The 14644-nt window shown below is 49.3% G+C and overlaps 1 protein-coding gene and 1 long non-coding RNA gene across 2 annotated transcripts in view; both read right to left on the bottom strand.

The window, feature by feature from the left end:
• Positions 1-3546: 3546 nt before the first annotated feature.
• Positions 3547-14644, bottom strand: part of PLXDC1 (plexin domain containing 1) — a 23100-nt gene continuing 12002 nt past the window's right edge. Inside the window, exons 10-13 of the mRNA XM_017744693.1 lie at positions 14431-14566; positions 11793-11828; positions 9983-10146; positions 3547-6802 (exon numbers count right to left, since the gene is read on the bottom strand). Of these exons, the coding sequence (XP_017600182.1) occupies positions 6683-6802; positions 9983-10146; positions 11793-11828; positions 14431-14566 (456 nt within the window). The 3' untranslated portion in view covers positions 3547-6682. The remainder of the gene's footprint in view (positions 6803-9982; positions 10147-11792; positions 11829-14430; positions 14567-14644) is intronic.
• On the bottom strand, positions 12706-14407 carry LOC108447008. Its single transcript, XR_001862372.1, has 2 exons — positions 14224-14407; positions 12706-14062 (listed from the first exon to the last, which is right to left on the bottom strand). It is a non-coding gene; the product is annotated as an uncharacterized LOC108447008 (long non-coding RNA).

Below are 14644 nucleotides of genomic sequence, written 5' to 3' on the forward strand. Positions count from 1 at the left end.
CCCCAGTCCCCATTCCCGGCCCCCATCCCCCATCCCCCATTCCCCGCCCCCATTCCCCCCAGGATTGGAGTTGGCTCTGCGGGGGCAGGAGTGGATTTAACGCCGGGAGTTGCCCTTTTCTTGCGTCTCCCACCCCATTTTTGGGCCGTGCCGGTGGCTGGGATGAGTTAACAGCCTCTGCCCTTCCACCAGGCCTCGCTTCCAAGGATTTTAAAATGCTTGGAGTGCCCTGAATCCCTCTGGGATTTCGGTTCCCCGTGCGGGAGGTGTTGGCCTCGCCCGACCACGCTGAGGCAGGAGCAGCTCGGGGACCTCTCCAAGGTGGTTTGGAAGATTCCAGAGGCAGAATCCAGAGCCCCAGCTCTTGCTCGCTGCCTTCGGATGATGGCACTAAACCTTGGGATGGAGGGAATGGGGGAGTGGAAGAGGCAGGACAGGGATGGGGTGGGTGCAGAGGTGGTCCCAGCGTGCCCCGTGTTTGTCGCTCACCCTTCATCCTTCACATCCTGCACTTACCAAATCCCAGGATTTGGGATTCGAGGATCCTCCCTCTGCATTTTCCAGCCTGCTCCTTCTTCCTCCTCAACATTCCTCTTTTTTTTCCCCACCTCCAGCTCTTCCCAACCTTCCAGCTCTGCAGGCAAACAGAGCCCAGCCCCCCCCCCCAAAAAACCCAGTGGCTTCCTGAGAATCCGTGAGCATCCCAAACCCAGCTCCTCCAGCTGGAATCGCTGCTTTTTCCTTTCTCCCACGTTTTAAGATGCAGCATCCAGCCCCAGACATGTGGGAAGCTGTCTGTGGGATAATTACCCACTGGAGCCACGGGAAGCTCCGGAACAGCTCAGGAGTGATTGCAGCCAGGGCCGCTCTGCTTTACGATCTTTTCAGTTTCCTTGGGCCCAGCCTGTTATTCCTTGGGAAAAAAACAAGGAAAATCTGGATTGGGTAGGGATGAAAATCCTCCCCAGAGGTGCTGTCCTGGCCAAGGAGGGAAAAGGACCCGGCCTGCACGGTGGGAATACCATGGGAATGCCATGACACGTAAAAAATGTTGATGAAGCTGATCGTTGCTCCAAGCTCCTGGGTTAGAATCGTGGAATCCTGGAATTGTTCTGGCTGGAAAACCCGTTTTAGGATCAACAAGTCCAATGGTCAAGCCAGCACTAAATGATGTCCTCAGGTGCCCCATGCACAGGTTCTTGAGCACTTCCAGGGATGGGGCAGGGCTGCTGTCCAGGGCTGGAGAAGCCTTTCCATGAGGAAATTCCTCCTGATGTCCAACCCCCGGCACATCCCAAGGCCAGGATTTTCCTGCTGTCCCCATTCCCCGGGAGCAGAGCCTGACCTCCCCAGCTGTCCCCCCTTGTCAGGCACTTGTGGAGATCCAGAAGGTCCCTCCTGATCCCTCTTTTCTCCAGGATAAACATTCCCAGCTCCCTCAGCCACTCCTGGTGCTCCAGACCCTTCCCAGCTCCATTCCCTGGACACGCTCCAACCCCTCCAGGTCATGAGGGTCCCACTCCCAGTGCTGCCCGCCCAGCAATCCCACATTCCCGATGCTGAAACTCCTGGAATCCGCTCTTTTTCATGGATCACATCCAAACTCGCGCCTCTTTTGCTGTCAGACCCCTCCAGGCCGCCTCCTTGCAGGAGCCATCACAGATCCTCATTTTTTCCTGGATGTTCCATCGAGGTATCCCCACCTCCACCAGCTGGGAAAGGTGAAGGAGCTCAGAAATCCTCACCTTGGGGCTCTCTGGTTATTCTGGAAGTCCCTTTCCTCAGCTGGAGGAATTAAAAATCCTCCAGCAGCCAAGAGGAATCGGGGAACAAAACCCTGGCGGGGAGGAAGCTGCCTGCAGCTCGTCACCGAGCACGAAACCCCACAATTATCCTCAAAAAGAGCGGCGAGCCTGCTCCGTTCAGCCCTTAAAAAAGCAAATTGAAGAGGTTTTTTTCCTCCTTCTTTATCAGTGATGTCATTTTTGGCAGGGGCGGAGGGGGGGGAAAGGGTTTGCACGAGCGCTGCCGGCACGCGCCGAGGGTTTTGTCAGATTTTATTTAAAAAGTAGCAAAACCCACCTGTCAAATTTTATAGCTGGAGTTCAAATCGAGGAGGGGAGCAGGAAAATTTAGCTCCTTTTTCCTGAGAGTGAGGGAAAATTGCTGCCTGGCCTGACCTACTTGCTAAACAATCGGGATTTGCGGCGTGAAAAAAGGGGAAAGAGAAGAAGAATCAACGGGAAATGTTCGGAATTGGAGTTTTCCTCATCTTTTTGTAACGGGAAAATTGTGGCGGGAGGTGAAGGTGATTTCAGGATCCTCTCGTGGCAGCTGAAGGGAAACGTGCAAGGGTTTCCTGCTCCTTGAAACCCATTTTTTTTCAGGATTGTGCTGGTAATTATCCCACCCCAGGAATCCACCCTCTCCTCTTCCCATCCCTGCCTTGTGGGAGGGGGAAAAAGCACCTCCATGTGATTCCCCCGTGCCTTAAAAACACCTTCTCCCTGCAAATATCCCCCCAAAACCAGCAAATTCCCAAATTCTTTCTGAGAAAGGAAACCATTCCCATCCCTCCCTGCTGAGTGAGGCACAATAAATACATTTAACACCCAAGCAGGAGCCCAAATTCCCCTCTCCCACCCGTACCCAGAGCTTGATTCTGCCTGGAAAATGCAGATTCAGAGCATCTATTTGAGATTTTCTTCCTCCACCCACGGGCCCTGCTGGAGCAATCTGCTCCCTCCTTGCTGTCAGTGCTATTAATGATGGCCCTGGATGTTGCTTTGTACCTGGGCTTGCATTTCCAGGGTACAAATCCTGGTTTCTTTGCATTTCGGGGGGTGTTGTTTGGTGTGAAGACGATTTGTTGGCAGCTATGGAATTCCTAATTCATTTTCTATTAAAAAGTGGGGATTTGTGTGCGTTTCAGTTAAAAAAAAAAAATCGGAGTATTTCTATCAAAAAGGAATGTTTTCATCCCTAATTATAGATCTGCTGCTTCTCCGCTCGCAGAGACAGAACAAGGCACCAGGACAGGAGAATTCTTTAATCCTGATTCAATTCCCTCCCACCTGTTTGCATTGTTAGCACAGCCTGGAAAAAGCTCCTGCAGGAAAAGAGGGATGAACGGGGTGAAAGGGAAAACGGGGGGGGGAAATAAAGGATTTATTATTTATTTTTCTGATGGGAATAAATGGATAGAGATTAAAAAAAAAAAAAACCAAAGAGAAGCCTGGGTGTGCAGTGCTGCCCTGAGCTCCCGGGTTTATGAATGACCTTTAAAGTGATTTATATTTGAAATTATTTGGGAGCAACGCAGAGATCAAAACATTGATCTTGAATATTTTTAAAAACCAAATGATCCAAGGGGAAAAAAAAATCGAAATAATCCAAGCAGAATAAACGAGAAGGAAAAAAAAGCCTTAAAAGAAATAATTCCCTGTATTCCTGGAGCATCTGTGGAAAAAAAAATCCGGGGTGAAAGCCATTCCCAAAGAATCCTTTGTGGGGTTTGTTTGGAAAAAGAAGCCTTCCGAAAGGAAGAGGTTTTTAGGTTTTTATTCCCTATCCAGGCTCCATCCCATGCAGAGAATCCATGGCAAACGCTCTGCAGGAAAAGAGGGATGAAGTGCCTCGGGTCCCTCAGAACGCTCCAGACTCTGCTGGAAATTCAGGAGTGTGGAAAATCGGCCTTTAGTTACGCAGAGAATCGTTTTTAAGTCAAAAAAAGGAGGTTTCACCCCCTTTTTCACCCCAAACCTCCCTCCCTTGGGTTTCCCCTGAAGCCCAGGCTGTGTTTTCCCAGCTGTTTTCCAGCTCAGAGGTTCCAGGAGCAGGGAAGGGATGGAATTTCCCATCTGGGACGGGCCCAGCAGTGGCACAAAGGAGGAGCTGGGGCAGAATTTGGGGTTTTCTCCCCGTTTTGAGCCACCCAAGCCGGGCACAGCTGCACCCCCAGCCCCTCTGTCGTGATATAAGAGGAGGTCACGATACACAGGGACACTGAAGCAAGCCCAGAATCCAGAGGGATGCAGAGGAAAACTTCAGGATGTGGCTGGAAAAGCGAAATTAAACGGATTTTATGTCATCATCGTCACTCCAAGATTAACCAGCACCTCGGAGTTTCCCGGGCAGGAAAAGGAGGATTGGATTTGGAGCATCCAGACTCTGCTTTCCGACAGAACCTGGCCGTGGAAAAGCCATTTCCCCCTTTTTTCTAAGCCCTGGCAGCGCTGGATTTTCCCGGATTTCCCAGATTTCCAACTCCTCTTCCACCACAAGGAATATTCAGGAAGTGATTCTCCCCAGGCTGAAATTCCAGCTGCAAACATGGAAAAGCAGGACAGGGAATTCCTGCTCTCCTCCTTGGCACGCAGCATCCCCAGCTGGATCCAGCCTGGAGCTGATTTTGGGCAGGAATTTCTCCTTTTACTCCACCACCTCGGAGCTGAGGAATTGCACCTGGGAATGCCCAGATCCCAAACCTCTGGAGCAGAGCCTGGCTGGGTTTGGTTCTTCCCTTCAAGGCAAAATTTTAAATAATTTAAAATTAAAGAGCCTTTAATAACTCGGCATCTCCCTGAATTCCAGGTGTTCTACGCATCCCAATCCAGCCATTTCCGTGCTGTGGATGTTGGGATTCCCCACCTGAATCCTTCCCAAATCTCTGTATTTTTTTCCCCAAATCCTCCCAAAATCCTGGCTCAGCGATTGGCACTAATGCTCGCCCTTTAAAGGCAGCTTTCCTTTAAATCCGTGGCATTTCAGAACCCTTGGATGTTTCCCAGCACTTCCAGGGGCTGCGGGGGAAGAGAAGGACCCAAAATCTCGCTGTTCCCGTGTGCTCAGGTGCAGAAAAACAGGAAAAACCCGGCCTAAAACGATTGGAATTAATAATTCCAATTTAAACCGTTGAAAAAGAGCAAAATCCAGAGAAAAAATTTGCTCGTTACCATTACAAAGGAGATCAGATTTGGGGCAAAACCTGGGTGAATTCCCTTTGAATCCTTCCCACTTCGGGGAAAGGAACAGGTTTTAGGGAAAAGCTTTACTTGGGAATAAAACTTCTCTTCCAAATCTGTCTGGGCCACGATCCTGACTCGGCTTGAACATTTTGGTGCTTTTATGCCTTAAAATGCAGCAAAAAACCCCCTCCCCAGTGGCTGCGGGGAAGTCGAATCTGGGGTCTGAATGCCACCAAAGATCCGTATTTATCCGTAACGGCCTCATAAATTCGGCAGGTGAGAAGGAAAACGTGAATTAGACAGACCCTGCCTTTGGAGCAGCCAGAGGATAAAATATATCCCCAAAATGATCATGGGCATAAAAAGCCGAGGAGAAAGAGGAAATTAAAAATAAAAGGGAGGGGGAAAAAGCCCCGTAATCCAACAGTTTTTGGGTGGAAAGAAAATTTACCTCCGCCAGAATCTGTGGGGTTCTGTGGGGGTTTTTTCCCCTCAGTTTAGGGCCTGATCTGTGGGATTGTTCTGCAGGTGAATCCTGAGTTCTGGTGGCACAGAAGGAGGAGAAAACCCTGAGAGGTCCCGAATCGAAGCCTTTCCTTGGGCTGGGGATGTGGGATCCCGAATCCATCCCAACCCACCCAGGGGCTCATCCCAGGCATGGGGGAAATGAACCAAAATGAGGAAAAACCCTAAAAATGATGATGTTAAAGGGGGGATTTTCAGGTTTTCTGCGGTGTCCAGGCACTCCTCATGGATCTGAAACACCCAAGAACGAGCTTGGATTTACTCCAGGATTTATCCCGTTCTCCAGAGCTCTGTCCCATCAAACCCTCTCTGCTCCCGCCGCATCCGTGGCCATCAGAGGACGCGTTTTGGCAGAATCTCAGATTTATTTCCCCCTCCCCCTCCCCTTTAAGGGCCAAGGGTCACAATTAGCAATTCAGCAAAACTCATTAAGTGCCCAAAAGCGCAGCAAAGCCGGTGGGGCCCGCACAGATCCTGCAGGTGAATCCTCGGCGGCGTTTTGTCCTCAGAACAAACCAAATTCCCCTTTCCCAGGAGCTGGGGCTGGAAGGGGCTGCTCGGAAGGGAGAGTTGGAGGCACAGGGGTGGAAAAACAGAGGTGGGATGAGAAGATCCAGGGCTGGAGGCTGCTGAGCCGTGAAGGCAAAATTCAAATGTCAGTGGAAGGAGGAGAGAGGAGAAAGGGACAGAGCTGGGGGTGAGGGGTGGGAGAGGAGCCCTGGATGCCCCTCCTGGGATTCCACGGGATCTGTTCCCACTTCCCAGCCGCTCCAGAGGCACCGGCACAACGTTCCTGAGCACCGGCGCCCCAAAAATCCTCTCTGCTGCTCCAGCAAATCCCTGTTTTGCCCACAGGGAGATTTCCCCACCATCCCTGCCCCTGTCCAGGCTCCAGCAAAAGGAGGGAAGAGGAACAACAACCAAAAAAAGGCAGAAATCCCCAGGGAGCTGAAAAAGAATGGGCTGCGCTTTTTTCCAGCCTGGTGCCGCTCCAGGCACTGCCCACGAGGATCCAGACACACCCAGGCCGCCCTCATTCATCCCAAAAATCTCCTTTTGGGGTCTTCTCCCTCTCCTCGCCGCTCCTTTCCTGAGAGGGGACACACTTTGCAATGGGACGACGGAAGATTCCGGCACTCAGGGAGGCTGGGGATTCCTGGGGATTCCTGGGGATTCCTCGGGAAAAGCGCTCAGCACTGCTCGGCCTCCACAAATCCCTCCTTTTCCTGGCTGGCCGCTTCCACCTCGGCGTACGAAGCGTGGTTGGAGCGGTTCCGGAATTTCATGGCGGGCCAGCGGTGCGGCCTCCGCTGGGGACGGAAACAGAGGCACGTGAGGAGCTGGGATTGAGCCCTTCACCCCAATTCCTACAGGCAAAGCGGGAAAAATGGGAAAAAATAGGTCCCGAGGCACAAAGGACGTCATCGGTGGGAGAGCTCGAGGTTTTGGTGATAAAAATGAGTTTTAAAATATCGTTTAATGCTTCAAATGCATCGATCCCACTGGGCTGAGCCACCAAATGGGGAGCAGGGGAGGGAATGGAGCTTCCAGTGAAATCAGCCTGGAAAAACTGGGATAATCTGTGCCTGGAGCAGCCAAGGAGGACCACGAGCATTCCCTGGAAGAGGCGGCTCCGCTCTTTGTGTCAGAGCAAGGACAAGCACTGCCCCTTCTCCTTGGGGGTGGATAAATCCCACCAGAATTTCGGGATCTGGATTGGGAGAGGCCTCAGAGATCATCCTCTGCAGCTTCCCTCTGCACAGGGGGGAGGAAAAACACTCCAGGAAAAAGCCAGGGATGGATCAGGAGAGGCTGAGGGTGGAGTGGAGGAAAAACACTCCAGGAAAAAGCCAGGGATGGAACAGGAGAGGCTGAGGGTGGAGTGGAGGAAAAACACTCCAGGAAAAAGCCAGGGATGGATCAGGAGAGGCTGAGGGTGGAGTGGAGGAAAAACACTCCAGGAAAAAGCCAGGGATGGAACAGGAGAGGCTGAGGGTGGAGTGGAGGAAAAACACTCCAGGAAAAAGCCAGGGATGGATCAGGAGAGGCCGAGGGCGGAGAGGAGGAAAACGGCTCCAGGAAAAAGCCAGGGATGGAACAGGAGAGGCCGAGGGCTGAGAGGAGGAAAACGGCTCCAGGAAAAAGCCAGGGATGGGTCAGGAGATGCTGAGGGTGGAGTGGAGGAAAAAGGCTCCAGGAAAAAGCCAGGGATGGGTCAGGAGAGGCCGAGGGCTGAATTCTGCTCAGCCCAGCAGCAGCTCCCGTGCCAGGATCCGTCCCACTCCTCCTTCCTCGGGATCCCACCCCTCTCCCCGCTCCAGATGGAGATCGTCGGACCCCCCGCCATGCCAGGAATTAAAACTCCTCCGTTTGGAGCTCTCGCCGTAAAAATGAGAAAAAACCCCAACAAAAAAACCCCACAAAAATGAGAAAAAAACCCACAAAAGCCCCAAACCAAACTGAAAAAAAATTATAAAAACCCCAAACAAACAAAAAAGTCTGGAAATTCCAATGCACAAAATCCCTCCAGGCCAATGGAGCAGGGGAAGAGGGTTTAGGGCCTGATCCGTGGGGTTGTTTTGCAGATGAATCCTGAATTCTGATGGCACAGAAGGAGGAAAAACCCCGAATCAAAGCCCTTCCTTGGGGTCGGGATGTGGGACCCCGATATCCGTCCAAAGCCACTCCAGGGGCTCGTCACGGACACGGGGAAATGAAACCAAAATCGGGGAAAAATAAAAATATTGAATTAGAAAAAATAGAAGCAAAGATGAGAAAAAAATAGAATGGAAAATAGCAACACTGAAAATACTAAATTGGCAAAAATAAAGCCAAAATGAGAAAAAATAAAAATATTAAATTAGAAAAAATAGAACCAAAATGAGAAAAAATAAAAATACTAAAATAGCAAAAATAAATCCAAAATTAGAAGAAATAAAACCAAAATTAGAAGAAATAAAAATACTAAATTAGCAAAAATAAAACCAAAATTAGAAGAAATAAAACCAAAATTAGAAGGAATAAAAATACTAAATTAGCAAAAATAAAACCAAAATTAGAAGAAATAAAAACATTAAATTAGAAAAAATAAAACCAAAATGAGAAGAAATAAAACCAAAATGAGAAGAAATAAAACCAGAATTAGAAAAAATAAAAATATTAAATTAGCAAAAAAACCCCAGAATTAGAAGAAATAAAAATATTAAATTAGAAAAAATAGAACCAGAATTAGAAGAAATAAAAATACTACATTAGCAAAAATAGAACCAAAATTAGAAGAAATAAAAATATTAAATTAGCAAAAATAGAACCAGAATTAGAAGAAATAAAAACATTAAATTAGAAGAAATAAAACCAAAATTAGCAAGAATAAAAACACTAAATTAGAAAAAATAAATCCAAAATTAGAAGAAATAGAACCAAAATTAGAAACAATAAAAACACTAAATTAGAAAAAATAAAACCAAAATGAGCAAAAAATAAAACCACTAAATTAGCAAAAATAAAGCCAAAATTAGAAGAAATAAAAATACTAAATTAGCAAAAATAAAACCAGAATTTGAAGAAATAAAAACATTAAATTAGAAAAAAAAAACCAAAATGAGAAGAAATAAAACCAAAATGAGAAGAAATAAAACCAGAATTAGAAAAAATAGAACCAAAATTAGAAACAATAAAAACACTAAATTAGCAAAAATAAAACCAAAATTAGCAAAAAATAAAACCACTAAATTAGAAAAAATAAAGCCAACATTAGAAGAAATAAAAATACTAAATTAGCAAAAATAAAACCAGAATTAGAAGAAATAAAAATATTAAATTAGAAGAAATATAAACAAAATTAGAAACAATAAAAACACTAAATTAGCAAAAATAGAACCAAAATTAGAAGAAATAAAACCAAAATCAGTAGAAATAAAAATACTAAATTAGCAAAAATAAAACGAGAATTAGAAGAAATAAAACCAAAATTAGCAAAGATAAATCCAAAATTAGAAAAAATAGAACCAAAATTAGAAAAAAAAAAATCCAAAATTAGTAGAAATAAAAACTCTAAATTAGCAAAAATAAAACCAAAATTAGCAACAATAAAAACACTAAATTAGCAAAAATAAAACCAAAATTAGCAACAATAAAACCACTAAATTAGCAAAAAGAAATCCAAAATTAGCAAAAATAAATCCAAAATTAGAAGAAACAAAACCATTATCCACCAAAAATCACGTGAACGGGGCGATTTTCACGTTTCCTGCGGGCTCCGGGCGCTCCTCACGGATCCGAAATTCCCAAGAACCCGCTTGGAATTTCCCCCACGAGGGGAACCAGAGGCAGAAATAAAACCGTGAGGGAAGGAGAGGCCGAGCTCGGGGGGTGGGGAGAGCAGCAGGACCACGGAAAAGGACTGGGATGGGAACTTCCCAAAATTCCTGCCGCTCCCCGTTATCCTCTGGAAGACGAGGATTGGGGTGGGAAGCCAAAACCTCGCTCACCTCGATGAAGAAGAGGGCGGCGGTGGACGTGGGGTGGCCGCTGATGTAAATTCCAGCCAGGATGATCCCGGCCAGGAGCAGCACGGCCACGACGATGCCCACGATGGTGCCCGTGGGCATCGGGGCTCCGGAGCTCTGCGAAGGGAGGCTGCTGCTTCCCACACCTGGAAAACAGGATCCAGCTGAGCCCGGAGCGGCGCTGAGACCTCGGGATACAGAGGGTGCCGCCGGCTGTTCCCAAATGCGTTTAATGTAAGTTCGCAATTTTGCATAAACTTGCTTGCTGGGAGAGGGATGAGTTTAATATAACCTTGCAAATGCTTAATGAGTTAAGTGTAAATGTTATTAGTGTTAGACTTATAATATTATAAAATTAAGTAGCCATTGATTTTCTATTATTAGCTCACAGCCACGGCTGTGAAAAGTTCCAAGGTATAAATTTTTCTAACCGCTTTGTCCTGATTCACAAGCAGATAAGTAAGTTACATCAATTAACCACGCAATTACAAAAAGAAGATGGTCTCAGCTTAGAAAGATGCTTAAAGTTACTACGTTTAAAATCATGGCTGGTTTTATTTGTGTAGCATTTGATTACTGTGTAGGACTAGTAATATTATTAATAATAGAGTGTTGCCTATGCCAGCGCTTGCAGAAGATAATATACAAAGTCACTACATCTGTGACCCATCGAGTATTGCTTGTACAAAAAGAAAAAGGGCGAATTTGTTGCAAAATTATTAAAGGATCAGGGGCATGGATCATTGATAGAATTATGGGACCGATAAAAGAACTGTACAAGCAAGAGCCTGCAAGCAAAAGGCCTCTGTGAGAAAAACTCCGCATGAGGAAAAATCCCTGTGTGAGAAACAGGCCTGGGAAACAAAAAGGGAGTTTTGAAGCGATGCAGCTGCGCTGATAAGACCCGGAGGGAGGAGGGTGAACTCGGAATTCTTTTAATCATAACATGACTGTAGAAGCTTGCCAATGTAAGTCCAATTATGTAGAAGCAGAAATGCGCTTTGATTAAGTTTTAAGCCGTTTAAGAGTTAACGAGCTGGTATACTATATAAGTGCCTCTGCATTGCTAATAAACGGAGCTTGCTTTTATCAACCATATTGGTTTGGACTGCAATTCCTCCCCCCGCCAGAGTCCATGGACCCTTTTTTCCAACACAAATGGATCCCGGCTGGGGGGGAAATTTGGCTAAAATTAGGAATATGGTGGATTTTGAAGGCTCTGGGGCTCCTCTCTGCCAGCTGAACTTCCCAGAGCTGCCGTCAGGGAATAGGGATTCACTCCTGCTTTGCAAGGGGATCTGACACCTGGGGAAGAGGGGTTGGAGCCTTCCAGAACCTCTGGAATTACGGCAGCACTTTGGGGCTGATGGAAAGACTGGGACTGAGCTGGGATTGCCGGGAAAAGGGAGGGAAAAGGCAGAGCTGGGCAGAGGATGCTTCATAGCTGGATTTGACGCTGGATTTTGTGTCCCAGCCAGAGAAATTCGAAGGAAAAAGAGACTTTGTGTCAGTGAAAATGTTGCAAATAATGGGAATTACGCGGAAGGAGAAAACTCCTCGAGCCGGCACAGCGGGAATGAGCGGGAAAAGCGGACAAAGAGCAGCAGGATAAACCAGATCATTCCCAGCTCTCTTTTCACTGCCTGGATTTGCTCTAATCGGGGTTTGGACAACAGGAACTGCACCCAGATCCCTCTGGGGTTCACCCCAGTGCCCAAGCACAGCTCCCGTGCACCCGAATCCAGGGAAACCTGGGTTCCCTTGGAGCAGAGGGAGGGGGTGAAGGCCTTACCCTCTCCTCCCGCAAACTGGTTGAGCTTCGTGTCGTCTGAAAAGGAGAAAACGCGGTGAAAAAATCAAGTCAGGAGCTTTCTGTGATATCCCTGTGTGCTTCCCACCCACTCCCATCCCTCTGGAATGGGGTCTCTGGAGAGTTTGAAATTTCTGTGGACGAGGGAAGCACCTGAGAAGCCACAGTGACAGTGAGCGGGGTGTGGGTTGCGGATTTCCTTCAGTGAGGAGGCACCTGGAGCACAAACACCCGAGGGACGGGGTCGTTCCCTGCTCCCAGTGCCAGGTTTGATCCGTAACTGGGTGTCCTTGGAATTTGCAGCCAACGCATCCCAAATAAACCCACGGGATGCTCGAAATCCACTTCTGTTCCTTGCCTTGCTCTGGAAGAACCAGGATCCATCAGGCAAGGCTTTGTCTCACCACAGGCTCCACAGCACCGCCCTCACGAGGGTGAAATCCTGATCCAGAATTCCCGGGACTTGGCTCGGCTCCCAAATCCTGATCCAGAATTCCTGGGGCTTGGCTCGGCTCCCAAATCCTGATCCAGAATTCCCGGGGCTTGGCTCCCACGTGTGCTGGCCACGGCAGCGGCACGTGGCCGGTGAGTCAGGCTGTGCACCAGCAGCTCCAGCAGCAGATCCAGGCAGGATGTGGATCCAAAAAAACGGGGCTGCCTGGGGAGGACACGGATCCAAGGATCTGGGATGGTGAGGAGGGTGCAGATCCACCAGTGTGGGCTGGCTGGGGAGGACACAGATCCAGGGGGGTGGGATGGTGGGGAGGACACAGATCCAGGGAGCTGGGCTGGTGGGGAGGATGAGGATCCAGAGAGCTGGGCTGGCTGGGAAGGACACAGATCCAGGGATCTGTGCTGGTGGGAATGATGTGGATCCAGTGAGTTGGTCTGGTTGGAGAGGACACAGATCCAGGGATCTCGGCTGGCCAGGGAGAACACCATGGACCAGGTCCCCTCCCTCGTGTAGCTGCTCCTCTGCTGTTCTCCAAAATCCTCCTCCGGGCGCAGCTGCCGTTCGTTCCCGTCCAAGATCCCAAATTAACTCCATGCCTGGCTGTGTCACACAAAGCCTCTCGCTCTGTTTTTTCCAAGAACCGGGCGATGGGCTGGAAAACAATCTCCGTGCTGCTGTTCCAAGTCTTCCCTTTAAGCGCTCCTTTCAAAGTCAGCCCTGGCAGGAAGGAGCTCCGTTCCCCCACCCAGCTCCTTCCACCACTGAAGGACAATTACCAACGCTCCTTTCTATTTATCCTAATTAGCACTTTGCGGTAGGGACAATTAAGCAGCCAAATTGCGGCGCTCCCTGTGCCAGGATCGGCGGGGCCGGCCCCGTGGTGATGGGATTATGGAGCTTTAGGACTCGGGGGGATCTCCAGGGAAGCTCGGGGGGGTTTTGTGGAGCTGGAAGGAGCAGCATTCCCAAGGAGAGCGCGATCACCACGTTAATTCCAGGCTGAAGGTCCCAGAAGCCTTGAGCCCGTTGGAATCCCGAGCCCCTCTCTCCGGGATTAATCCCTTCAGGATCCTGTGGGTTCCCGCCCACCGTGGCTTGGTTGCTTTGCTGACCTTCACAAATGGGTAAAAAAGCCGGAAAAACTCTAAAACTCTTCCCACCGTGCCACATTCCCTCAGGTGGCACCTCTTGGCTGCCCTTCCTTCCCTTTTGCATCATCTGCTGTCCTCATCCCGCCCCAAGGATGGGGCTTGGAGTAACCTGGGATAGTGGGAGGTGTCCCTGCCCATGAGACTGGATGGGATTTAAGGTCCCTTCCAACCCAAACCATTCCATGATCCTGCTCCAAACCCATCTGCTCCTTGTATTTACTTGGATTTAGATTTGCTTTATGAGGCAGTGAAAGACCTGCCCAGGGATCGGGATTGGGATCAGGGGTGGGGATCACTTGTCCAGGGATTGGGAATGGGGGATCACCTTCCCAGGGATGAGGATCAGGGATCACATTCCCAAGGATCGGGATCAGGGATGTGGGGTCACCTGCCCAGGGACAATCCCCAGTGATGGGGGAAGTCACCTGTCCAGGGATCAGAATAAAGGTGTGAGGGATCACCTGCCCTGGGATCAGGGATTGGGGGTCACCTTCTCAGGGATCAGAGATTTGGGATCACCTGTCCAGGGATGAGAATCAGGCATAAGGGATCACCTGCCCCAGGATCAGGGATTTGGGGTCACCAGTCCAGGGATGAGCATCAGGGATTGGGGGTCACCTTCTCAGGGATCAGGGATTTGGGGTCACCTGTCCAGGGATCAGAATCAGGGATGGGGATCACTTCTCCAGGGATCGGGAATGGGGGATCACCTTCCAAGGGATCAAGATCAGGGGTCACCGGCCCAGGGATCGGGATCAGGGGTGTGGGGTCACCTGCCCAGGGACAATCCCCAGGGATCAGGGGCCACCTGTCCAGGGATCAGAATCAGGGGTGAGGGGTCACCAGTCCAGGGATCAGGGATTGGGAGCCACCTTCTCAGGGATCAAGGATTTGGGGTCACCTGTCCAAGGACGAGCATCAGGGATTGGGAGCCACCTTCTCAGGGATCAAGGATTTGGGGTCACCAGTCCAGGGACAATCCCTGGGGATCAGGGGTCGCCTGCTGGGCACCCACCCTCGGTGGTGAGGCTGTCGATGAAGAGCGAGGCCGTCGGGGAGGTGCCGTCCTGGGCCTGCGGTGACGCCGAGCTGTCCGGGGGTGCTGAGTAGCGGCCGCCTTCCGCTAAATCCTCGCAGGTCTTTTCATCCGGCTGATGAGAGAAAACAGGGAAGACGGAGCTGGTTTTCTCAGTTTCCCTCCAGCGGGAACGGCCGCGGGGCTGCGCCAC

Source organism: Corvus brachyrhynchos, unplaced genomic scaffold (genome assembly GCF_000691975.1).
Source record: "Corvus brachyrhynchos isolate BGI_N302 unplaced genomic scaffold, ASM69197v1 scaffold30, whole genome shotgun sequence".
Classification (NCBI taxonomy): Eukaryota; Metazoa; Chordata; class Aves; order Passeriformes; family Corvidae; genus Corvus; species Corvus brachyrhynchos.